The 24,256-nt window shown below is 45.0% G+C and overlaps 2 protein-coding genes and 1 long non-coding RNA gene across 6 annotated transcripts in view; 1 reads left to right on the forward strand and 2 right to left on the reverse strand.

Moving 5' to 3' along the window:
* Positions 1–1,921: 1,921 nt before the first annotated feature.
* On the reverse strand, positions 1,922–7,685 carry LOC144126131 (uncharacterized). 2 transcript variants are annotated; one of them, XR_013313455.1, is made up of 4 exons: positions 7,320–7,685; positions 7,197–7,226; positions 3,800–6,004; positions 1,922–3,400 (listed from the first exon to the last, which is right to left on the reverse strand). XR_013313455.1 is itself a non-coding variant. In XM_077660097.1 (3 exons), exons 1-3 carry the CDS (start codon positions 7,612–7,614, stop codon positions 5,109–5,111), a joined length of 1,221 nt encoding a protein of 406 aa, XP_077516223.1. In that variant the 5' UTR covers positions 7,615–7,685; the 3' UTR covers positions 1,922–5,108. The 2 variants fall into 2 exon arrangements, 1 of the variants encoding a protein (XP_077516223.1); XM_077660097.1 differs by having other exon boundaries at positions 1,922–6,004.
* Positions 5,378–23,967, forward strand: LOC144126132 (uncharacterized). Its single transcript, XR_013313456.1, has 3 exons — positions 5,378–5,491; positions 21,348–21,573; positions 23,828–23,967. It is a non-coding gene; the product is annotated as an uncharacterized LOC144126132 (long non-coding RNA).
* Positions 8,996–24,256, reverse strand: part of LOC144126129 (transcription factor Sp1-like) — a 60,931-nt gene continuing 45,670 nt past the window's right edge. For all 3 annotated transcript variants that reach the window (XM_077660092.1, XM_077660095.1, XM_077660093.1), the window contains 4 exons: positions 23,856–23,974; positions 21,327–21,565; positions 20,210–20,403; positions 8,996–14,595 (listed from right to left, as the gene is read on the reverse strand). In XM_077660092.1, the coding sequence (XP_077516218.1) occupies positions 14,339–14,595; positions 20,210–20,403; positions 21,327–21,565; positions 23,856–23,974 (809 nt within the window). In that variant the 3' untranslated portion in view covers positions 8,996–14,338. The remainder of the gene's footprint in view (positions 14,596–20,209; positions 20,404–21,326; positions 21,566–23,855; positions 23,975–24,256) is intronic.

Genomic DNA, 24,256 nt, shown 5'->3' on the forward strand with positions numbered 1-24,256 from the left:
GGGATTTAGGATATATGGTCTCAGTTATTTTAAGACACTCTATGTCTAGATTTGGGGAGTTGGATGGAGGCAAAGGTCAGGAATGTGTGTTCTATCGGTGTTTCTTTGTCGCCTTTCTGGATTTTGATACTATGGACATTGGCGACATTCTGGTTTTTCAGACCCTCCAACATTTCTTCTACCAAGAGGTTGAGAAAACCATTTTCGGATATTACGCCTTTCACTGTGTTTAATGATTGGTCAGTAGTGACAGATACTGGTATATCTTCAAAGGAAACTATGGTGGGAGTTTGGAATATTGTATTTTGTCGTGGATTTGGAGAAGCAGGTCGCCACTGGCTAGCTTTGTCACCTTGTAGCCAAGGCCCAAAGCATAAGTCAGAGATTTAGAAAAAATGAAAGATATTTTTCTAGCTGGCTGGTTTGCATCATCGCTATGTCCCACATGGTAGCTAGGGAAATTTTTTTTTTTTGCAGGAATTCTGCTGTAACGTCAGTCCACACCCTTTTTTGAGGGCGATCGTTTTGTGGGAGAGGGGGAGCCATGAAATGTATGCTTTTTTCGGCTATGGTGCCCGCCACCCACCAAAAAGTCCAACGAGGGGATGGGGCAGGAACTTGCAAGCAAGTCCTACCCACGCCAGCTGTACGCCCCGACTATAACCAATCTGCAATTTGCTGATGACACTGCCTTGCCGAGTCACTGAGGAGACGAACTGCAAATCACGATCAATGAGTTAGACAAAGCAGAATGGTGGGCCTAAAAATTAACGAGCAGAAAATCAAAGTAATGTTCAACAGTCTTAACAAGGAAACAGCACAGCAGTTCACAATTGGCAGTGAGGTGCTGGAAGTGGTAAAGGAATACTTAGGGCAAGTAGTGACAGCTGATCTGGATCCTGAGAGGGAAATAACTAGAAGGATAAGAATGGGGTGGAGCGTATATGGCAGGTTCTCTCAGATCATGAATAGCAGGTTGCCAATGTCCCTCAAGAGAAAAGTGTACAACAGCTGTCTTACCGGTACTCACCTATGGGGCAGAGACGTGGAGGCTAAGGAAAGGGTTCAGCTTAAGTTAAGGACAATGCAGCGAGTCATGGAAAGAAAAATGGTAAGTGTAACGTTAAGAGACTGGAAGTGGGCAGAGTGGGTGAGGGAACAAACGCGTGTTAATGACATCCTAGTCGAAAATCAAGAGGAAGAAATGGGCTTGAGCAGGGCATGTAATGTGAAGGCAAAATCTAACCACTTTTCCTTAAGGGTAACGGGGTGGATTCTAAGAGAAGGCAAGCGTAGCAGGGGGCGGCAGAAAGTTAAGTGAACGGATTTAATTAAGAAGATTGTGGGGATACGGCGGCCGCAGCTGGCAAAGGACAGGGTTAATTGGAGAGACATGATGATAGGTCTTTGCCCTGCAGTGGGCATAGTCAGGCTGATGCTGGTGATAACGAAACACGACGCAACTCAGTAGTTAGCCGCCTATGAAAAGAGAAAAAAAAAAAAACGAGAAGAGAGGAGACAGGAAAGTTATAAGGAACAGGATAGGCAAATGAAAGGTGGAGGGTAGGATAGGAAAAGGTGACTGCCGATTTCCCCCGGTCGGGGAAGGCCGGAGGTGCCGTCGTCTACAGGAAGCTGGGGCCAAAGTGGTGTGCTGCCTCCGCCGAGGGGCCTTAAAGGTGCCCCTTAAGGAGGTGCCTTTCCTGCCAGAGTCATGCTCGTGATTTTTTGCTCACAACACCATCAATGACGACGCCGGATTTTCTGGGCAATGGGGCCTTTAGCGCTATAGCGTTAAAATGGAAGCAGCATGATAAAAGTACAACTGTCAAAGCACAGGGAGTACTTAATGTGCTGCTTCTACACATCTCAGCACATGAACAATACCAAGAGCAGGGGAAAACTCTCATGCACATATGAATGTCAGCTTCGACAGAATGTACTGAGCACCTTTAATGTAAAAATGCAGTACATCTCAAATGAATACAAAATGAACGCACATCACAATATGTGAACACAAAACAAAGCACACTACTTCACTTTAACTGTGCAGTGAGAATTGGACACAAGGTTTTAAAGGGTCCCTGAAAAGGGTGTTTGAGGTTGGCTATATACGCTCGCATTATGCAGAGTACAGGGCACCGAGTGTTCATATCACCTATCGGACATCAAAAACGAACCGATCATTTAAAATATTTTTTTTTAAAATTAGCGCTACTGCGTACAACGAATTGTGCAGCGCTCGTTACGTCAGCAGCAGAGGGCTGTCATTGGTTCGGCATGGCGTCTCTTCTTGACATCACGCAGCTACAATGGCCACGGCCGGAAGCTCCGCCCCCTCCTACCCTCCCCCCGCGCCTGTGAGCAGCCGGCGGAGGGACCGAGTGGGTGGAACGGGCGAAGAAGCGCTGACATTTCAGCATGCAAAAAGTGACGAGGGGAGAGAGAAAGGGGCGAAAACGCGTAAATTCAAATTTTGACTACAGATAACTCGGCTTCTACAAAACTAAAAAAAATTTCTTGCTGGAGGATATTTATGAAACATCGTCCTTTAACATCCTAGGCATACCGCAACTTTATTCAGAGCCCCTTTTATCAACTTGTCGTTGCTTAACAATCAAGTGTTGAAATTTTTACTCTGCCTTCGAGTTACACTGCCAATGGCATGCTCTACCAACAGCATTTGTCTCACAAAGCCATTATTAACAAAAACACCATGGAATGACAGTCTAGTGATGCACTCATTGCAATTGCTAATAAATTTAATGTGTTGCAATTTTCACTTGGCCTTTGAGCTACACCGTTAATGGCGTGCTCCACAAACAGTGTTAGTCACACTAAGACATTATCGATAACATTGTAATGAAAACAAAATTATGCACTCATTGCCATCAGCTGTAATGTAATACTCCAGATACCCTTTAACTTTCCATTGGTCATTCTATATGTGCATAGCATCAAGAGCATGCACAATCCTGCGAAAGATGCGACAGGGTATGGTAGCCCATTAGGTCTCATGACATGTAAACATGTGAAAGACAGCTGCAAAAACAGCAAGCCCTCCGAGGTAAGGACAGCGAGCATGGGTTCCATTGAAAGGTCACCTAGAAATGAGGCTGAACAGAATGCTGGTTGAGCTGAAGGCGTAATTGGGACAGGCAACTACGAGTAATAGGCCTATCAGCGGTGAGGCAGGGGCAAAGGAATTTTGCAGGCTATCAAATGCACTGAAAGGCGATAGGACAGCAGGGTGCACTCAGACACGAGTGATCTGCTGCCGGCTCTCAACACATACAGTGTGAAAATGATGAAACAGTTTCTGTTGTCTATATTTCAGCATCACTTATGTTTACCAGAACTGATGCACAATCTACCACATAATTTTACTGTACAGCTATATCTGCAAAGGAAAAGAAAAATGAAAAATTTTATTCAGTTAACTCCACTGGTGTACATTTTCGCCAATATTCAGCAAACAGCTACGATGATAGTACTAGTGTTTGTACATGTTAGATGAGCAGACACCGACACAAGAGACACAAGAACAAATATGCAGTGTCAAAATTTTACATCCAGCATTTCAAATGCTATTTACTAAACATAAGCAGTCACTCCTGTCCCACACAGCTATCCTGGACAATACACCAGTTGCTTTGAGGCCAAGAGAACAAGGGAATAGGAAGAGGCATTGGCATTAGGCTCCAGGATCAGAACATCTAATTGTAATGGTCAGATTTGTCTTTTTCACTCATCCATATTTTTGCAAAACACTAATGTCCAGAATGCTTCTCCAACTCACCCAAATCTCATCCTCATGGGTCCACATGCTTCTTTTGGTTCCAATTTACCGCAAGTCTGAGCAAATCAGGTATGCAGACTAGGATGTGTTGTACCATGACAGGTTGTTCACTTCAAAGCTTATGTATATTCTGGAAAATTTCTGCCAAACCACGAACCAATTTCATCATACACTAGAACAAAAATAGAAGTTGAAAAGATTCTTTGTGCAACACAAAAAGTCACAAAATAACAGTGCCCACACCATTACAAGAAAATATTAAAGCCCTGCACCCTTTGCATAAAGGCCAGCAGAAACCAATGCTATGCATATGAAATGGCTATGTAGCCCAGAAATGCAGCCACGTTTAGCGACAAACGTTTTCAAATGTATACGAATGCTACCTCTCCAGTTCATGCATGCAGACTTTTGTGCAACCACACCACTAGCAGAGTTAGGCACACCTAGTAAGTAGACAGATATACTTACCACAGATATGAAACTTAGTGCTTTTAATGGAAGACTATTAACAGGGATTTAGACAATTTAAGCTGGCTGCTTGGCTAATCTGACAAATTTGCCATGCCAGTTTTCATAGAAATGTGTAAGGTGATATGAGTAACCCCTTAGTCAGCCAGTTTTTCTTCACAATCCATGCCTCTATGCAAGAAGAACAAATCATCCAGCGCTTGTTTACATGACACTTCACACACAATGCCAGCCACTATTTCCTGAATGGAACCCACCATGCAACAGCTCATGCAATGAAAGGGCATAAATGCAACAAATACGCTTGCCACTGACCAGGTATCCTGGGCAAATGACAGGCAATGAGGGTTTGCAGTTCTGCATATTAGCTAAAATCTTCGCATTCAAGGCACAAACAGCTCCATCAAAACGCACATCTGTGGCACTGGTACCACTGAAGCACCAGACTCACGTCAAGGTTATAACATTTCAAGCACCGGATCTGCTGATGTGTTAACAGCCTTTTCTGCTTCTCCACAGTTCCACAGAAAGTGTTACCTTCATCGAACAGCACTTTTGATGTAATCAACTGCGTGCACCCGTCCACAGTAGATTTAAACCAGTGTTGCCATCCTGTAAGGTAAGCACGGTACAGTTGTTTGTTCTGCAAACTGGCCCTCAAAAGTGCAACTTTGTGAACACAAGGCTCAAGGGCAGAGCCGGCTGAAGAGCTGCATAAAGCACAGCATAGAAGAGCCAGCAGCTAGTGACCAGAGTACAACGTATGATCCAAGAGAAGCACAAATAACTTAAGCTCTATTTCATAACAAGATAGTGACTAATCCACAATGAGAGGAGAGGTTCAATGTATTGTTTCAATATCTTTAGCCGTTTCATCAAGTAGCGCTTCAATGGTGTTTACGCATGCAGTCCGTTTTGTACATGCTAAGCACACTGTTGCCTTGGGCAGTACGTCCCCACTGTCCACTTCGAAGACAAGGTCCAAGGGGATATCCATATCTGAGTGCTGAGACCAGTAGTGTTTGTCCAAAAGCTTAAGTGTCGAAAACTGCTGATCACACTGGTTGCAGTAAACTGCTGACACAAGCTGCTGCTTCTGATGAGGTGGCAGGGAACTGATGGTATTCAGCTGCTTCCTACCAGATTGAGAGTTTGCCTTGCACAGTTTTTTTGCAGGTGGCTCATTTTTCCTTTTTGTGGACAACTCATGCTGCTTCTTCGCTGGTGAGACACGTTGCATTTTCACTGGTGTTTCATTTCGTTTATTGCCTCGTGGTTCATCAAAATAGATTTCAGAGGGGTCAGCAGCAAGGATTTTGACTCGCCTTCCTGGTTTGAATGGCTTTTTAGGACTGCTATCTTCTGTTTCATTCGCATGTCGCACTTTTAGGTTCAATTGCTTGCAGAAATCCTCCTCATCAGCAGCGCTGTGAGTCACTTCATGGTACAGCCTTGCTGTGGGTGTCAAAAACACAGAGCTGCACTGGGTGCAAGGATACTGTCGACGTGGGACCACTTGAGGAAGGGGTGCCACTTTAGTCCTGTCGGGCACATACTGCTTAGACGGTCCAATGTCGGTAATATGCGCCATCAGGTCACAGAATCTTTCGAATTCTTGGAGGCAGTGGCCACAGATGAACTTCTTTAAAGTACAGGCGGCTTTGTGAGCGTGAGCATCGGTCAGGAACTCGTACATGAAAACAACTGGTTGTTGGCAGACCAAGCATTTTGCTGCGTCTGCAATGTAAAACAAGTGAACCAATCTCACTTGCATTCTCAATACCAATACAACTTGCATTCCCTGCAGCCACTAAACTCGTGCAGAGTTTAACAGCAAGTGATGCTTAAAGGCCTGTGAGGGCCAAATTACAAACCGGACCTATATTCTCATTTCGTTAGCCTTGAGGATGGCAAATCACAGTATGCACTACTCTTTGAGAAACACGACCAACTAGAACGTAGCACTAAGGTTGCATGAGAATCTGAATGCTACACTCTAAATTTGAATATGAGGCACTCATTGTCCTTCCCACGGGCAGCGGAACAGTTTGCTTGCAGAGAACACAACGCACGAATAACTTTTATTCACAGCACAGCGGGAAACTTCTGTTTGTTTTTAAGCAACTGCACGATGAAGCAAAATTCAGGCGTCGGGCCGTGTTTGACTTCTCCCTGTCGCGCACAGCGATGCGCGTGCGTCACGCAAAATCACATGCGGAATAAACAGCTGTCATTTTATGTTATGAGACATCATTGCAGCGTACAGAACACGCGAGCAATGACAGTAGACACCACGGACGCCGGTACCTACTCTCTTTGTCCGTATGTTTCTGTACGCTGCAATGATGTCTCACAATTATACCCAGAACAAACTAGCCCCGCTCTCTATGCTTAGTCATTTTATGTTGATCGCCCACTGACGACGCAGTGATATTTGGGGTTTAACGTCCCGAAAAAAGCTTCGTATCAAAAAGTGTAGGACCCCGTACCAATTTCGACCACCTAGGGTGTTCTCAACGTGCACTGACATTTCTCAGCACACAGGCGTATTCGCCCCCATCGAAATAAGTGTGCAAACGAAACAATGGATCAAAGGTAATTTCGTCGGCCATAAAGAAGCTCCGGTGATAAGCCAGACCTGCTACAACGGTGCTACAGCGCAGTTACGTTCAGGCATACGAAGCTCGCGGTTGTTGTGTGCACGAACGTGCTCAAAACCATCTCTGGCACAGGTACTATGAGCTCAGACCTTGCAAAGTGCGCAGCGTTCTAAAGCGCCTCATGCGAACGGCTTGCAGCTGGGCGGCTGGGCTTGCCTAGGCGCATCACGAGTCACTCCTGCTGACCACCATAACACTGCACTACCACTCGAAGATATGTTTCGTGTTAGACGCGCATTACATGAGCAACGATGATTAAAGTGACTTACTTTTCTTGTCTGCTGTCTTCGGTTGTTTTGCTATATGTCGGAAGAGTTGGGAGAAGGAGGAGCATCATTAAGACCACTCAACTTTGAACAGTAGACACCTTGTAAATAAAATCCACCACATACCTAGCTTCTTTCGGTTCGGTGGCGGTGTTTCGGGCTTTAAGTTCAGCTCCGGCACAGCATTTTTTTTAAGAATAGAGTTACCGCGTATTACCCTTACATGCTCTCCAGAGAAGTGGCGGGAGCACACAAGTGTGGCGTCGTCCGATTTGAAGCCTTTCACATTAATCGCTTTTTCCCAAACTCTTCTGAAGCTACGTGCTTTTGGGAATTTGAAGAAAGAAACTTTTGTGTTATCCTTTTCTGAATTAGCGCTGCAACCCTTAACACAGCATTCCTTTTCCATGCTTAAACGCATACCCGAACAGAAAATCACGGTCAGAATAAAATGGATGCCGATTTTCAAAGCTCTCCTCCAGAGGGCCGAAGAAGCGTCGATGCGCACGTGGTAGCGTTACGCCAATCGTAATATAAATTCCTCGTCGTCGCCATGGTCACAAAACACTCGCACCATAGTCTATGTAGAGTATGCTCGAGCAATCGGTTGGCAGCCATTCTCATTTTTTAAGTGTCGTGGAGTTCAGAAAAAAGCGCTACTTCTTGTGCTAATACACAGGAACTTTCGAATGTTCGCGATGCAGCACGGAATGCGGTCTCCTTTAACCACTTGTGACGGCGGCCATGCATGCAGCCGCCATATTTGTAGTAATATTCTCTATGCAGGCAGATCACGGGGTATTTTACAAACGAAGCCAATGCGGAACTCGGCTGAGTAGGAGGTGGGTGTTAGCGGTGGCACTGCTGAGCAAACGTTCCGCTCGAGGCTGTCGCGATGGCCTAGTGCTGCAGCAAAAGCAAGGTCGACCGCTGCCCCAGAAGCCGCATTTCAGTGGAGGGGAAATGCAAAAACGCCTGTGTGCAGAGATTTCGGTGCACGTTAAAAACGTCGAATTTTTATCTAAAGCCCTCCATTATGTTGTGCAAATTACTGCGTGCAGCCACATCCTTGCGCCGCCGTACGTCACCGTTCGTCCAGTAGACGATCGAGTAACGTGCTGTCGAGCCTAACTTGACCCTCTTGTGTTAAGTGCAGTCGTGGGTCACTATGTCGTTCATGCTACAGGCAAGTTGCAAAATCTACATGTCAGCTTCCCTGCGCGGCAGGAATTACCGCACAATGGCGGCGGGATCCGACTACTGTACAATAATTCGGCGCAATGCTAACATCTTGACCCACACAGATTAGCACGTAGCCCCCGCACGTATCTGCCTGCGTCCCGGGCCGGGCCAATTAAGGGCGACGCTCGCAACGTAGTACTGCGCGTGGAGCGCGTCCACAGAAGGCGCGCACATACCAACCCGGATTAGGTAATAGTAGCGCTGCTCCTAACTATTAGCCCAAAACAAGGCTACCCCACCATGGTACGGGAATTACTGCCGCGTGAAGAGGCTAACTCTTAGGTTTTGTAACTCGCCCACTGTGTAGTGCAGCTCTGTGCTTGGGGCTGTGAAAATAAACGCCGCACTCCTAAACCCTGACTGGGACATCCGATTGCAGAGTGCCTGCAGAGCACGGGAAATTGAGCATATTTACGCAATTTTTGTACCGTTTGGGCAGTGCGGGGTGATTACATCTGGCCAGCGACGCTTCAATGCCAGTTATACTGTCCTAAAAGAAAGGCATTGGTTCTGCAAGAGGACTGATACAAACACAAATGAAAAAATACAGTGGCTAGGTGTTCAACATGGCTCAATTTTATTTGACACCTCAAAAACATGCTTTCTGAGCTTGCGACATTGTGGTTGGCACTGCAACACACTTTCCCTGCTTAGAAACATGTACCAAAAAGCGCTCATCAACAATTTCAGGGAACACAATAACTCTTAACAGTGCACGCGTGAGCTTTGCAAAAAAGAAAAAGAGTGCTGCAAAAATAAACAAATGCTAACATCAACAAGCACATTTCAATCTCAGATTATGTTGATTTCCTGCGGCAGCTGGGATCTTTAAAAATCTGTACAGTATATGACAGTAGTTATTCAGCATGCTCCTATGTAAGTCATTATGGTTGATTGCAATACCACAAAAAATATGGAATTTAAGTCATTTTATGGTGGGTTGCAATACCACAAAAAATATGGGATGGTATGAGGTACCTGTATTCAAATTATGGCTGCAGCACTTCATCTCTTCTAATATGAAAAGTGCAAAAACATGCAATATGAAAGTTCGCTGCATCATCACCCATATTTACATCAGTCACACGAAAGTCGCCACACAACACAACCTGTCAAACACGCACTGGATGAAAAGCTATGAAAAACAGGCACTGTCATTATGTTGCTAGTGTGGGTGTGTAAAAAAGAAAAGAAAGATAGTTAAATAGCTGATAGTAGCACAATAATCTGTGCCTAGCAATAGAAGTGTGTTCATGGTAAAAAAAGATGTGAACAAGTTACTATAAAAGATGTCCATCAACAGCAAAAAAAAGCGCACATATAGAATATATTTTATAAGAAAAAAATAAAAAGCCTCGTCTTTGGGCAAAATGAGAAGTATACCATGAACTTGGCACCCAGTGTGCATGCTGCAGATATGCTGTTTCAGTATATATTAACAGAAATTGTACTTCACAAGATTATACAAACAAGTGCAAAAACGGCACCAGTGTGTCACTCAGTGTGACATGCCTAAGGCTTGACACCCATGAGCGTAAAACATCCCTCTTCCCTTTCCTGCTTGAAGGAACTTCATGTCACACTCTCCATTATGGAGCACCAGTGGCAAACCTGCTACCATCTTCCGACTAATGCAAATTGCAGGCACTCCCCTCAAGTCAGGGAAGGCTCATTCTCGCTTTCTCGGAAGTGGCAAGACAAGAAACTGCCATGGGCAAACAACGGTACGACCTTGCCAATGACACTGGCAGTTTAAGCGAGGCAAACTTTGGGCTCACTGTAAGAGTAGTGTGCGAAGAAACAGGTAGTAAATTGAAATGTAATTGCCATGACATGCGTGGGCTTAGAACAAGGTTGTTTAGGACTTGTTTCTCTTGACACCAGCTGCTGCACAGCGCAAAAAATGTCCATTCCAGTGTATTTAGAATGAGTCCCTGTAAAAGAGCGCAGTGTATTTTGCAATTCAATGGAACCTTTCAGTCAGATGCCATTCAGAAAGTGCATACGAGATAAAGTAAAGTAAAGCAATACACAAAATAAACTATTCACACGTGAGATCTTGTGTCCCTTTTAAGCAGCACACTGTCGATTTCCATGCCAAACATGAATGACATTATGAGAATAACATAAAGTAAAATTAAATATAGTACTGATAAATTATATTCGCAGCAACATATCTAGTAAAAATTATAATTGCAAACAATGTTTTAGTAATTCTTGCTTTCACAGCTAGAGAAACTGTTTAGCTTTTCTAGCCTTAGTTTGTTAACTAAGAATAAAGAGAAAGTGCCATGCGTTTAGAAAGATGAATTTAACCATGTCAGATGAAATAAAGTGTCAGCAACCCCCTTGCTGTGTCCATTACTCCACAGCAGCTGTACACAATTCTGAATATTAAAATTTCGGCCTAGACATTACCTGTTGCAACTTGTTTCAGAAAAATCCTACAGCATGCATTTCAAAAAGGCCAGCAATAAAAGAAATTACGAGAATCAGACCCAGCCCTTGGAGCCAGTTTTGGCGTTACTAGAAACGCGTCCAATATGGCACTGAGAAGCATAACACACAAGGAAAAAGAGACAAAGAAAAAATTCATGGTGCCCAAAGTTTGCCACGCACTTCAAATATGTACACGCATGAGACAATATCAGCCACCACAGAGTCCTCATCGATTATGAGATGATTGTGAATGAACACAGCCTACACATGCACAAGTGATTCCCCAGAGATTCGCACAGGCAACATAAAAATAAAAATGGGAGATGAATTTCCCACAAATGAAGTCAATGAACAAGACACATCGATGAGCCAGACAACAGCTCTGTTGGGTAACAGCCAAACCAAATGAAGTGTCAAATTCAGCCCTTGGTGCCATTGACCACCGAGAGGACTACCTTAGTTTCAGGTTATGTCATCATCTCAAAAGTATAACTGCTCAATTTAAGTGCAATGTTTGCTGCACTGCTCCCATGCATTAAGGTCCAACTAGCACAGATGGCTGAATAATTAGAAAAAAAAGAAATTCATCACATGGTGCAATCAAAAACTTAACAGCAATCTGCTAAGCGATATGTTCAGTCTAGCCACATTCTTGCAGAACAAGAAAAGCGACAAAAAGTGAAATGCTTTGTTCAGTGACACCAGTTGTAGATATCTCCATTTTGCTGCAGTTCCCATAAAGGCCTCTATAAAAAATGTAGTGTCAGTACAGCAAAAAAAAAAAAAAGTGAAAAAAAAGCCTTTCTCAATATCTGGTTTTAACATAGTAAGCAAGCTGACGTCAAATAGGGACTCTGAAGTGATAAAATGGAACAAATATGTTTTCAAGAAGCAGAACAATCTATCTCATTGCTTTACAGTTCAAATCACTCCTCTGTTAAGTAAAAGATCTGTCAGCATTTTGGCTGAACCATGTTCGATCATGCCGAAGTTCAACAGCAAATGGTGCCAGTTATTAGATTGCAGTCAGTCCTACAGTTTCTTCTTTCCATGTATTATCGCTAAATCTCTAGCCAAGCCTCATTTCCATCACTGCTAACCCCAGGGGAGTATCGCAGACCACAAAAGCGTGCAAGCAACACACACACACACCTTATTACCTCAAACACACAGAACTCACAGCACCGGTCCAACCCTAGTGGTCGTTAACTGCTCTGCAGTTAATATGGTCATTAACTACTGTGCAGTTAATGGATGTGGTCATTAATTGCAAAAAGCAGTTAATGACCACATTAACTGCAAAGCAGTTAATGACCACATCCTATTGATGATAATTGGACCAATTTACTACATGTCTTGTAGTAATACACCACCTCCATCTGTTACCTTCTGCTTTACTATAATCATGAGATTGTTGACACCCCCTCCATCATTGAAATCTTCACTGTCACTGAACTTTTGTGAGCTGATTTCATAGATTGTGGGCACTGAAATTTTACATCATGTAAGTTGGTCATGAAGCTTAAGTGGTGCTACCCACGGTCAAGAAAATGAAAAATTGTACAATCGCATACTGGGAGAGCTCTCAAGAGATGGTGCTACAGGTCCAGCAAGAGAACACACCAGCTGAAAATTTGAAGCCTGAGAGTTTTGTGGTTACTGCCCAACATACAATCAAATGGGCACCACTAATGTATTCCGAGGTGAACAGCGCAGCAACGAATATAAAGGAAGGGTAAAACTCTCTACAAGCACAGCGCTAGTTTATGTGTTTCACCTGTCTCTGAACTTGCTGCTTTCCTACTCACCTCAGAATGCAAAATCAGCAAGCCCAAGCTGCCATTTCAGCTAATTTGAACAACTTTTTATCTGCTGCTACAGTCCAGCTCTACAAAACATATTAACCCTTTCAAACGGCACTCACCATTTCTGAGGGGAAACTTTTTTTTTTAAGCACAATGCTTAAGTGCCCAGTACTGGGTTCAGCAATGTCGCCGTCATTACCGGTGAATGAAAGCACAGCGATAGCGAATGGAGCACAAGGAGGAAAAGCTGATGAGGGGGTTATGGCAGGAGTGGTGGAATCTGCCACGCTCTGTATACGATGGCTGCTGCAAAAAGCACTGCCCGAGCAGAAGCTCAGTGGTGGTGGCGGCGGCAGGTTGTAGATTCCTATTGCTTTGGGTGCGGCCAAGGCTGAAACCAAGCGCCACCACTGTTCAGCACAGTGTGTCATCTGCGACTGCCTACTGTTTAAATGCCTCAACAGTTGTGCTCAAATCTAGCATTACCAAGTATCGTAATGGTCCAGTTTTTTTTTTCTCATCAACAGTCTATGGTAACTTCTTGTGCAATGAGAAACACCCACTACTCATTTTCTACCGATAAGTACAAAACTGAGCACAAAGTGCCTTGGTGGTTACAGATTTGTGACAAGGGTGAGTATAAATTAAACAGCTCTATTTACTTGCTTTATTTTATTCTCATCGCCTTTTGCATCATCTGGTTTGCAACAAAGGTATGGCAGACCTTCAGCTACTGACTAACCACGAATGGTTTATGCTTTATGGGGGTTTAACATCCCAAAGCGACTCAGGCTATGAGGGATGCTGTAGTGAAGGGCTCCAGAAATTTCGACCACCTGGGGTTCTTTATGTGCACTGACATCGTACAGTACACGGACCTCTAGAATTTCACCTCCATCGAAATTCGACCGCTGCAGCCGGGATCAAACCCGCGTCTTTCGGCCCAGCAGCCGAGCGCCGTAACCACTCAGCCACCGCGGCGGCTCCCTGTGGTTGTTTGACGTGCACTGGCATCGCACAGTACACGGGCCTCTAGAATTTTGCCTCCATCGAAGTTTGACCACCACGGCCGGGATCGAACCCGCGTCTTTCGGGTCAGCAGCCAAGCGCCATAACCACTGAGCCACCGCAGCAGCGGTATAACCACGAATGGAATCAATAAAATAAAACAAATAATTATTCTGGTCATGCCTTCAATTTCAGAAAAATAAATCAACGGCAGTCTCCCAGCTTCAGCAATGCAATAAAGCTACACTGATGCAAAAGGATCTGTAAAGAGCGGCAAGGTTTACTATGTCTCCGAGGACTATGCCCTTGCGCTACATTTCGCTTCTCACAAGCAGAACGAAAAGGGGGGTACAAGAAGACATGCATTTGTATTTCTGGGCGAGGTGAAGTGTGTCGACATCGCAGACTGCATATTACAGAGTCCTAGCCATTTTTTTTTAACTACCAAAAGATCTGCTTCAAGGACATCAAGAACTTGAGTCAACTCAGCATTGCTGCCTTGCAGACATCACTCCTACATTTGAAACGACCTTAATGATATACAGCACTGTGAAACGAAGGCCTTATGGGAAATGCAGCAAAGAGGAGTCATGTGAGGGAAATAAGAAAAGATGTGCGACAACATGAGCTGGACTGGTTGGATATGTGGTTTCATGAGGAGAGGACATGTGTGGTGCCGTTGTTCTCAGCGAGCGCTGACTCGTTTATGGAGAGGTCGTGGTCCGACACATCCACGGACATCTCCAAGTCACAAGAGTCCGGGGCAAAGTCGTCGTGTGAGGCGTTGCCCACTGCACTCACGCCGGAGATCGCGCCCTTCTTGCTAAGGTGGGTCTTGAGGTGCTTGGACAGGTGGTCGCTGCGCATAAAGCGCTTCAGGCACTCGGCGCACTGGAAGCGCTTCTCCCCTGCAATAAGCCCCAAGGCAATTATGAGCCACCACCAAGACATGAGTGCAATTGCTGCTGTCCTCAAGGCAGGCTATTTTATGAACACCTCAAACTTGCAGCACAAATCTTTTGGACACAGCAGAACTGATGTAAAACAGGCACTCTTATAACTGGGAGTCCCTGGCCTTTAAAAAAAAGTTTTATGAATGGAGTCACAGCTATGCAATCTTCAGGGAACATGTATTTTTGCATGCGAATTCCAAATTATGTAAATTAATTTTATATAAAACAAGTCCTTGTGCACTTACATAATATGTTACGTAATTTCGCGGAGAGAGCATTTAAAAAAGTTCGCTGCAGGGAACTTCCTGAAATGTATGCCATTGGTTTGTCTTGGCATCAAGGAGTGCAATAAGGGTAAAATTAACATCCTGCCTATCATAGAACTGGACCCATAAAGTTTTTAATTTGCCACTCCAGAATCAGGGATACCAACTTTTCTTCCCATTTCAGAAGTGGCAACTTCAAATCCACACAGCTCAACTTCTATAACAAACAGGATGATAATTTTACCCTTCTTGCACTCCTGCATGTCAAGACAAACCAATGGCATGCATTTCGGCAAGTTCCCTGTAGAAAAATTTCTTAAATGGTCTGTCCAGATGACTTGCATAACATATTGCATAAGCGCACAAGGACTTCTTTCACATGAAATTAAATGACACATTCAGAATCAGCACACAAAAATAGATCTTCCCTGAAAATTGCATAATTTTGACTTCATTAATCAAAAATTTTTTCAAAGACTAGGATCCCCCTTTAAGTCAGTTGAACACCACCTGGCTAGCCTAAACAATGTTTTTAACCCACACAAGCTACGTTCCACACACACACACACACTAATGCTGCACTCTAGATGGTGGTGCATTTCCTGCTTTAGGTCCGTCGACTTTCACCTCAACAGACTAGCAAACAAATTACACCTCTCGAATTAGTTAGACCAGAGCTGGGCTCAGCACTTTTGTGCTTCACAAATTTCTGTTCTGGGTTCACCTCACTCATTCTTGAGCACTGAACTATAACCTGCACATGACAATACATACAGTTTTCATGTTGTGTCTAGAATTATATGTGAGAGTCTTTAGGGACCAAGTAAAGCAAAAGGGTTTCTCTCCACTTAATTTCATTTCATTTCATTTTATTACTCTCAAGGCCGGTCAGGCGTTACAGAGAGGAGTAGGCAAAAAAAAAAATACAAAGAAACAAACAAACAGTTTACAATTCATAAGCATTAACAGTATCCTTGAATTTCTGAGTATCATTGATGACGACGACGGTGGAAAGCAGGTGATTCCAGTCAGAGGCTGTTCCGGGGACGAAGGAATTTAGATATTGAACAGTCCTGCACTGTGGAATGTGCACCTTTAGTTGATGATCTCTGCGGGACGATATGTGCACCGGAGGATTAAGCAAGGACTGCTTTAAGGTTTCACTGCCGTAATATATTTTATGAAATGTGCAGAGGCGCGAAATGCGGCGCCGTATGGCAAGATCCGGAAGATTAAGCGTTCTTTTCATTTCTGAAACACTTTCATGGCGGGAGTAATTTGACATTATGAACCTTGCAGAGCGATTTTGGATGGATTCAAGCAGCCCAATGAGAGAGTTAGTGTATGGGTCCCACACTGGAGCAGCGTATTCAATTTTTGAACGAACGAGTGTTTTGTAGAGCAGTAGTTTCAACATCAAAAGTTAAGCTTGCCACTTTCAAAACGCAAGACCACAACTATAATCTATAGTAGGATACAACTGAAGGAAAAGCAGTTGGTAACACTAGCCACGGTCCACGGCATCCTGTATTACTCCGCTGACCAATTACAAAAGTAAATAGAATCAGCTTTTTGATGTTTGACTCTATCAAACAAGCTTGAGGCATCAAAGTCTTGAGCTTATAATTTAATCTTGCGATTAGCTCCTTGTTTAGATTAAAAGAAAAGCTTTAACAACGGTTTACTTTTTGTCATGAAGGAATTCTGATAAGCGGTCTTGATTTTGGGCGAAGCTTCACTGCAAATTTGAGTTGCATCAGACTATGGATGTCTCATTTCAATCCTTGATCATAAATCCTCAAATAAATTTATTAAACCAGCATAGCAGTCAAGCATTCATTTTACATTGCATAACTACACACAATGGCATAGTCATTTTCTCACAAAAATGGGAGTGCAGTTTACTACTATGTTTCTAGAAATTATGCTGTAGTGAGTCTTATATTCTTTTACACACCCAGCCTGCACTATACATCTCCTGGCACACTCATCACCCATTAAAATTACTTCTTTAATTTGCTTGCATCAACTAACAAGTTCTCTCCTTTTCCTTACCTACCACGTTACACAGCACAAATTATTTTACTTATTAGTGCAGTTTATTTGCCATCCATGAATAGTTATCAAGATGAAAATTATTCAACAGTTGAATCCTTCAACAACGAAATTCACGAGACCTGCGAAAAATTTCGCTGAATCGGAAACTTTGTTGCCATGAAATCAGGCTATAACATTGACAAAGAGAACTGGATAACTCATGAACAATGTTCATTCCAAAAATCTGTTAGCCTCAACCTTTTGCCTTTTCGAAATCAGAACTTTGGCGAGATTTTCATCGTACTTTTAAAATCTCGAATACACGTGTTCGTGCAATAAATGCACCAGCTACATTGGCTACCAAAATGCATACTGAAGCGTTATAAAAGCGGCCATTTCCCACCAGTGAGTGTCAGTACTGAGATCGTGCTACCTGCAGGAATTTCGATGTTATCACAGCAAGCATGCGCTCATGTGACCGAGCAAGAGGCGCAAAACCACCACTTGGAACGGCAGCACTTCTGGGGAGTGTCGGTGGCTAATGGAAGAGCCAACACCGCTCATGCATAGTTTCTCTGTTTGATGCATTTGACTTGACCGCTGGCCATGTTTTACCACTTTTTAATGTAGTGCTTCGTCAATCGTCATTTGTGCTCTGGGGCCTGTAAACGCTCAGAGCTCGTTCATGACTACATTCAAGATGGCTGTCTTTCTTTACACTGAAGAAATGAACAACTCTGCGCCGGGCCTTAAGTTCGACATTTCAGACTGGGCGATGCAGGTGCGACAGCCGCAGAAAGGCAAAATTTTCAGATGTTCCACGCAATGTCGTGCCGCGATGGGTTGTGCAGTGCAGGATTTCACGGGTCGACGACGTAGGAACGACGCGCTGTGGGACCACAGCAGCGATGATGACGGCAGCACTAGATGGTGCAAATGTGGACGAGTCCAGTGAAAAATAAATTTTAACTTTGGAATGTGTCCATGGGCACGCCCTTCTTATTCTTTTTTTTTTTTATGACAAAAATGCGATGTGGGGCGGGGCAGGGTCAACTTAAACTCATGTTAATACAGTAACTTGCACCAGCCCTTACTCATGTGGGCGCGCAGAAGAAAAATAAAATAAATTGTGGTCTGCTTCAAATTCTTCAGTTGCTTTTTTACAAAGCAAGTGTGCATGTTTAAGAGGCATGCAAGAAATTCTGCACATCCTTCGTGCTCAAAGTAGTGCTGAAAAAATACAACTGGATATGTGGTGCAAAGGCGCCCCTGTGATGTCAGTGCACGAGATCCCCAGGTGGGAGCCCTCCACTACGGCACCTCTTTCTTCCTTTCTTCTCTCAGTCCCTCTTCTATCCTTTCCCTTACCACACAGTGCAAGTGTCCGCCGATATGCGAGACAGATACTGCGCCATTTTAACAGCCAATTTAATTCAATTCTATCTCTAGCTGCATTGTACGGTGCTGCACTGGGCACAGGGTCCTCGCACTCATCACTGGAGGAGGATTGGACATCAGCTTGCACTCCAGCAATCATTTCCTCGAGGCTTCCCTTGCGACAGGATGTCACATCTGCATCCAGTGCTTCATAGTCCTATTGCGAGAAGGGGGCAGAGGGCACTAATTGGATGAATATGGTGCCGGCTTCAGCATCGGCAGTAGTACTACTTTCCTCTTCATGTGGCAGTGGTTCGTGTGCTTCGACGCCTGCATGGTGGAAGCAGCTTTTCACTGTCGTTGCCTGCACTTGTTCCCAGGCATGGGCCAAAATGTGTATAGCCGACAGCAAGTCAATGCTGCATTTCTTCCTGCTGTCAGCACACTGCAGCATTCGGTGAAGCAGCTGGCGGCGGTAGTGGACTTTTATGTTCTGGATTACTCCTTGATTTATTGGCTGGAAGACGGCTGTGGCATTGGCTTGCAGGTGGAAGGACTTCAGTCCTTCCATCTGGCCATGGGCAGGGCAATTGTCCATGATGAAGACAACTTCCCTGCCCTGCCTAGTAAACCATGCGTCTTCCTCCCGCAGCCAATTTTCAAAAACTGCCACCATTATCCACACTCTTACATTAGCATGGTATGTCACTAGAAGGTCTCGAATGCCCTTGAAACAACGTCGGTGCTTCAACTTCCCTACCACCAGCAGCCTCAATTCATCGCCTGCCATGTGTGTGCCCACCTGTACAGGTTTCGCCTTTGTAGACGAGTCTTTGATGGAAGCGCCTTATAAGAAAGGACAATCTTGTTGATGCTGAAGATGTCTGGTGGCTCATAGCTGCTTAAATCACCTGCCCAACTGGCCCCTATTGCCAGTTGGCGCAAACGTCTCTCTTGACAGCACAGCAGCACTTTCACCTGAGATGGTCTTGAAGACAAGGCCATAGTGCTTTTTAAATTGCACAGCCATCCATCGCCGACACTGAAATTTTCAACTCCCATTTGCAGGGCTCCCTCTCGCGCCTTCTGCTCCAAAACGGGATCACCAAAAAAAAAAGAAGCTTTTCTAGTTCTTCACATGGCATTGTCTTCATCCGCATCCGATTTGAAGCAAAGGTCCCATTCTTGACAGCCTCTTGAATGGTGGCTTTGCTTTTCAGGATGCATAACAGTGCTGACTTTAGGATGTCGAATTTCTTCACAACTTTTGTTTTAGACAGGCCACTTCGCTCAAGCTCCTGCTGCAGAACTTGCAACCTTTTTTCAAGTGAAAGCGCATTGTGCGGCCGTTTCTTGACGCTCTCCAGCACACCGAAACAAAGATTGCACGTAGGCCTAACGCAGAGCAACAGCTGCAACAAAAACGATTGTGAGGCCTACGGATGACTATTCGATTGGCTTGTCCAGACTCTAGTGTTGGCTTATGAAGAATTTGTTCATGGTTGTGAGACTATTTCTGGCATGTGCGAGCACAAATACGCCCAGGCGGATTCCAAGTGCTCAGCTTTTGTGCTACTGAGGGCAACAAGTAGGTAGTGTTTCAATTAACTGAAGAATTAAGTAGGGTTTTTTGGTTGGTTGCCTAATTCCATTTGTCCATAATTTTTATTTAACAGGGTTTCGTTTATTAGGCGACCACTGTATCACATTTTATAAACTTCCGACTGCAAGCGTACTCCGAAAAGGCACAATTGAATTTGTACTCAGGACTAATTACAAGGCACCTAAAAGAATGCACAGGTTTTTAAGCCGCATGCTTCATTAAGGACCAAGAGCCTTGAGAACTTTTGAGCTGAGAAGAGATGGGTGTGAGGAAGAAGAAGACAGACCTGTGTGGGTGCGCTTGTGTCGCTGCAGTTCGTCAGAGCGCGTGAAGCGCTTGCCACAAAAGAGCCACTCGCAAACGAAGGGCCGCTCGCCGGTGTGCCAGCGCAGGTGGGCCCGCAGGTGGGACGTCTTCCCATAGACTTTGTGGCAGCCCGCAATGTGACACACATGCTGCCGCCGCTTGTTCTCACTACTCCTGCACACCACAATGAAACAGGGGGTGGTGAGGAGGAAGAAGGGCATTCACACTTCTCCTCGCATTTACACATCTGCAAAAGGGCCCGACAGCAACGAAGGCAAATCACTCCCGTGTCTGTGAGAAAAGAAAAAAATTGAAACCTGCTTTCTGCAACCATGCTTTACAAAGACAATATTCTACAAATCAATCTGCTAATTCCACCAACAATTTTCCCTCAGGCAAGAGACGAGTTGCTGCTACCTATACTTGTATGAGGTGAGCGACAGTTTTCATATTGAAACCAATTTTTACTGTAGTAGGATACAACCTAAGAAAACAGCAGTTGGTAACAATGGGCCATGGTCAATCAGATTCTGCATTACTCAGATCAGCTACCACAATAGTATCAGTTTTTTAATGTTTGACTATACTAAACAAGCCAGAGCCATAACAATTTTTGAGCTTATAATTTCTTTTTGTAATATGCTTCTTGTTTAGGTCACGAGAGAAACTTGAGCAATGAACTGTTTCCGTTACAAGGAGGAATTCTGTGTGGTGGTCATGAATGTGGGTGGTCCTTCACAGCAGAGAGCAGTGTGGCAATTTGGGTTAGTTGGTTCACTGATCAGCGCATGTCTTGTCTTTCTTTCTGTCATCCCTGTTCATTGCGCTGTTGTATCACACTATGTTTATATCGTGACAAATTAGAGAGCCTTTTCTTCTTCTCCAAGTGGATTCTCATGCATTTTCTCATGCACAGATAACATACAGTTAGGCATGAAAGCAAGAACGCATTACAGAAGCTGTATGAATGAATCATCCTACAAGTAATTTACAAGGAATAGAAAAGTCAACTAGCCCCAGTTAAACAACATGAACATCAATATGCAGTGCCCAGAGCATTGCAGCACGGGCTTCCTTTTGATGAATAACCCCCTCACCTGCCTTCCCCCTCTCGGCAGTTTGGGCAAGTGCACGCCACCCGCCGTAGTCTCCTGAGGCCAGCGTTGCCACTGCTGCCTGCCCCTGTTGGGGTGCTGCTCCCATCGGCCGCCCCCTGGGAGGCGCCCCCGTCCGTCAGGTCGGGGGATTCCAGGCCCCCGCTGCCATCCGTCACAGGGGTCGAGGCACCCCCTGCGGCCGAAGTCAGTGTTTGGGCTTGTGCCTGCACCAGGTGAACCTACAACAGTACGTCACCGTCTCAGTCACTGGGAACAAAGGCTGGCGTATTCTGTTAAAAATTTTTCCTTTGTTTCTTTTCCTGGGGTCTGTCTCACACACACCCAAGCTTTTGATTTGTGCCCTCTCAGAGACTCTGCCACTGACGCCTCCTGCATCCAGCAGATCAGTGACGAGCCAATCAATCTGATTTAGGTAAAGATAAGGTCAGCAAAGCCCCATCTGTATACTCCAGTGAACAACCTTCATTTGGTGAATGAAGGTTGGTGGCATCTGAACAATGCGTAAAAATTAATAAATGCAATGCCTCCACAAAGCAACTCGCCAAACCACTGAAACTGTCTTTTCAACATTTTTGAATGGATACTCTAATGACACGTATTCCTCATACTGAAGCACCCAGCATCGTTCCTGTGTCACCCAATACTGAAATTTGCCTACAGTGAAAGCTCATTAATTCGAACCTCGATAATTCGAATTTTCGGATAATTCGAGCTACACTACTTGGTCCGGTAAAGTTCCATAGAGATCTGTGCATAAAAAAAAGCTCGTTAATTTGAAAGCAAGTCGGTTCCGCTACGGATAATTCGAACTACGCGCCGCCGCGTCTGGGCGGCTTGGCACGTAAAAAGCATCTCTGCATAGTTAGAGGCTGTGCACGTCCTAAACGGGGACAGAAGATGGAACCAGATAAAACCGTGGAAGAGTGGGTAAAGCCTAAATGGCGCCATCACCGGCGTGGCGGCTGCCTACCCTCATTTCCATGCAGCCTCCGACACTCGCAACTAAATACTCGTTAATTCGAGCCCTGTTAATTCCGAAATACGGATAAGTACTTTCGGCGCGGTCCCAGCCAACACCCATGAAAGGCTATGACTTCGGACGGGCGCTACAAATTACGTGCGAAAAACTTTTTTTTTTCTTTGCGAGTGTCGTCGTGTGTGTGCCTCGTCTCTTCGCTGTGTCCCATTTTTTGACTGGTTTTACTCCTGAACATGTACCAACTGACCCAGATTTCAACACTACTGTCGTCCATCCTTCCACCCATTCCACGCCAACGGAACCACGCGGTCAGCCGCGATCATAGCCCAGCGGTCAGCTGCTGGCCGCAAGCAGCCAACGTGGGCTATCAGCGCAGATCAATCAGGGCGCGACCGCGTCTGAGTTCCGTCCGCTTCTACAACACGGCCGCGCCTGCCGAAGTGGCTTCTCGTTTCACCACGAACTCGTCGTTGTCGCTACACTGTGCCTCATGTTCAAGGCAAACAATAGTCGCACGAGGCTTTCGCTTTGTATGAAGATGCCTGCAGCACAAAATTTTAGCGATGAAATGCGCCAGATTTTCAGAATGCTTCTGGATTTTCAAAGCTGCTAAGCATAGCCACTACGCGTCAGTTGATGTCAGGAAGCGCGGGAGGTTCGAACAGGCTAACTATTTTGGTTCAGAAAGGGGTCACAAAGAATAATTCGTCCGCTCTGTCGTCATTGAATAAACAATATCTTAATTGCAAATGTACAGCTGCTCTTTTCAGTATTTTACTAAGCATATGGAATCACGCCGTTTCTAAACCCTGGCGGCAGTGGTCTGGCGGCAGCTGCCCGTTTTCCGCCGCTTGTGGTGCTGCATGGCAGCAGTGCGTCGGCGTCCCGCCGCACCGCTCAAAATCCGCAGCGCAAGTTCGCTCCATGTGGGTCGCCCTTAAGGCGAACGTATTGAAATCGAGGCTTGCACAACCGGACAAGAGCTGGCACTCTGCAAAGTTTGCTTCTCCCCCAAAAAAGGTAAACACACCATGATGTTATCGCTGCGCAGCATCTTGGCGCAGTGCCAAGAAATGCGTTGTGGACTGTGCAGGTGCGAAACGCAGGGAAGAGTTAACGACTGATGCTTTTTATTTTTCAAATTCTTAGGCTAAAATCTGGGGTGGGTGGGTTCATTATGTGAGTGGGTTCTTACGCGAGTAAATACAGTACTTATACCATAATGCAAATGGTTCTTTTTTCGAGGCCATTCGATAATTCGAACATCGGATAATTCAAACTTTTTTCCCGGTCCCGTGAAGTTCGGAATAACGAGCTTTTACTGTATTGGATTGGAAACTGTACTTGCAGCTATCGGCAACTGGCTAGCTTGTCTTACTGCCTGAACAGCAGTTCCCCCCATACACGCGAGGCTGATCACCTTACAAGTTTACCAGCACTTGTTAGGTGGCCTTCCTTGTGTTTCCACCAGCAATGACTTGTGCCTTTTGATCTCATGCAGTGGAGACCATGACTTCATCATGGCTGACCTGCTGTCCAGCAGCCTGGAGGTGGGTCTGGGTAGCGCTGGCTGCGGGAGCTGCTACGGGTTGTGCCGTCACCACTTGCCACTTGGTTGGGTCATTAGGGTCCTGCTGGAACTGCTGGGCTGCAAGAAATGGTCAGAATTCACTACAACAAGAGCCCAATGCAAGTCCCATAAGTAACATTAGAATTCAGACTGCCTTATTCGGCAGCTCTAGCTCTGTATATTTTGTGATCTGCAGAACAACACACCTGGCACCTATCAGGGCTGCCGAATGTAGATCAGTGAATAAGCGGTTAGCCATTTCACAAGCCCAAATAAGTGGTGTGACAGCTGTTAAGACAGGTGCAAAATAAAGCAGGAACGTTACATGAAATAACTTATACAAAGCCCAATACTTTTTGC

Source organism: Amblyomma americanum, chromosome 3 (genome assembly GCF_052857255.1).
Source record: "Amblyomma americanum isolate KBUSLIRL-KWMA chromosome 3, ASM5285725v1, whole genome shotgun sequence".
Taxonomy (NCBI): Eukaryota; Metazoa; Arthropoda; class Arachnida; order Ixodida; family Ixodidae; genus Amblyomma; species Amblyomma americanum.

What these genes read in the sequence shown, in the direction of transcription:
- LOC144126131 (XM_077660097.1), bottom strand. Translation starts at nt 7,614, where the DNA reads ATGCGTTTAAGCATGGAAAAGGAATGCTGTGTTAAGGGTTGCAGCGCT. An exon ending in ACCGAACCGAAAGAAGCTAG is followed by an intron (nt 7,227 to 7,319) that starts GTATGTGGTGGA and finishes TCCGACATATAG; the next exon opens with CAAAACAACCGAAGACAGCA. An exon ending in GAAGACAGCAGACAAGAAAA is followed by an intron (nt 6,005 to 7,196) that starts GTAAGTCACTTT and finishes TTTACATTGCAG; the next exon opens with ACGCAGCAAAATGCTTGGTC.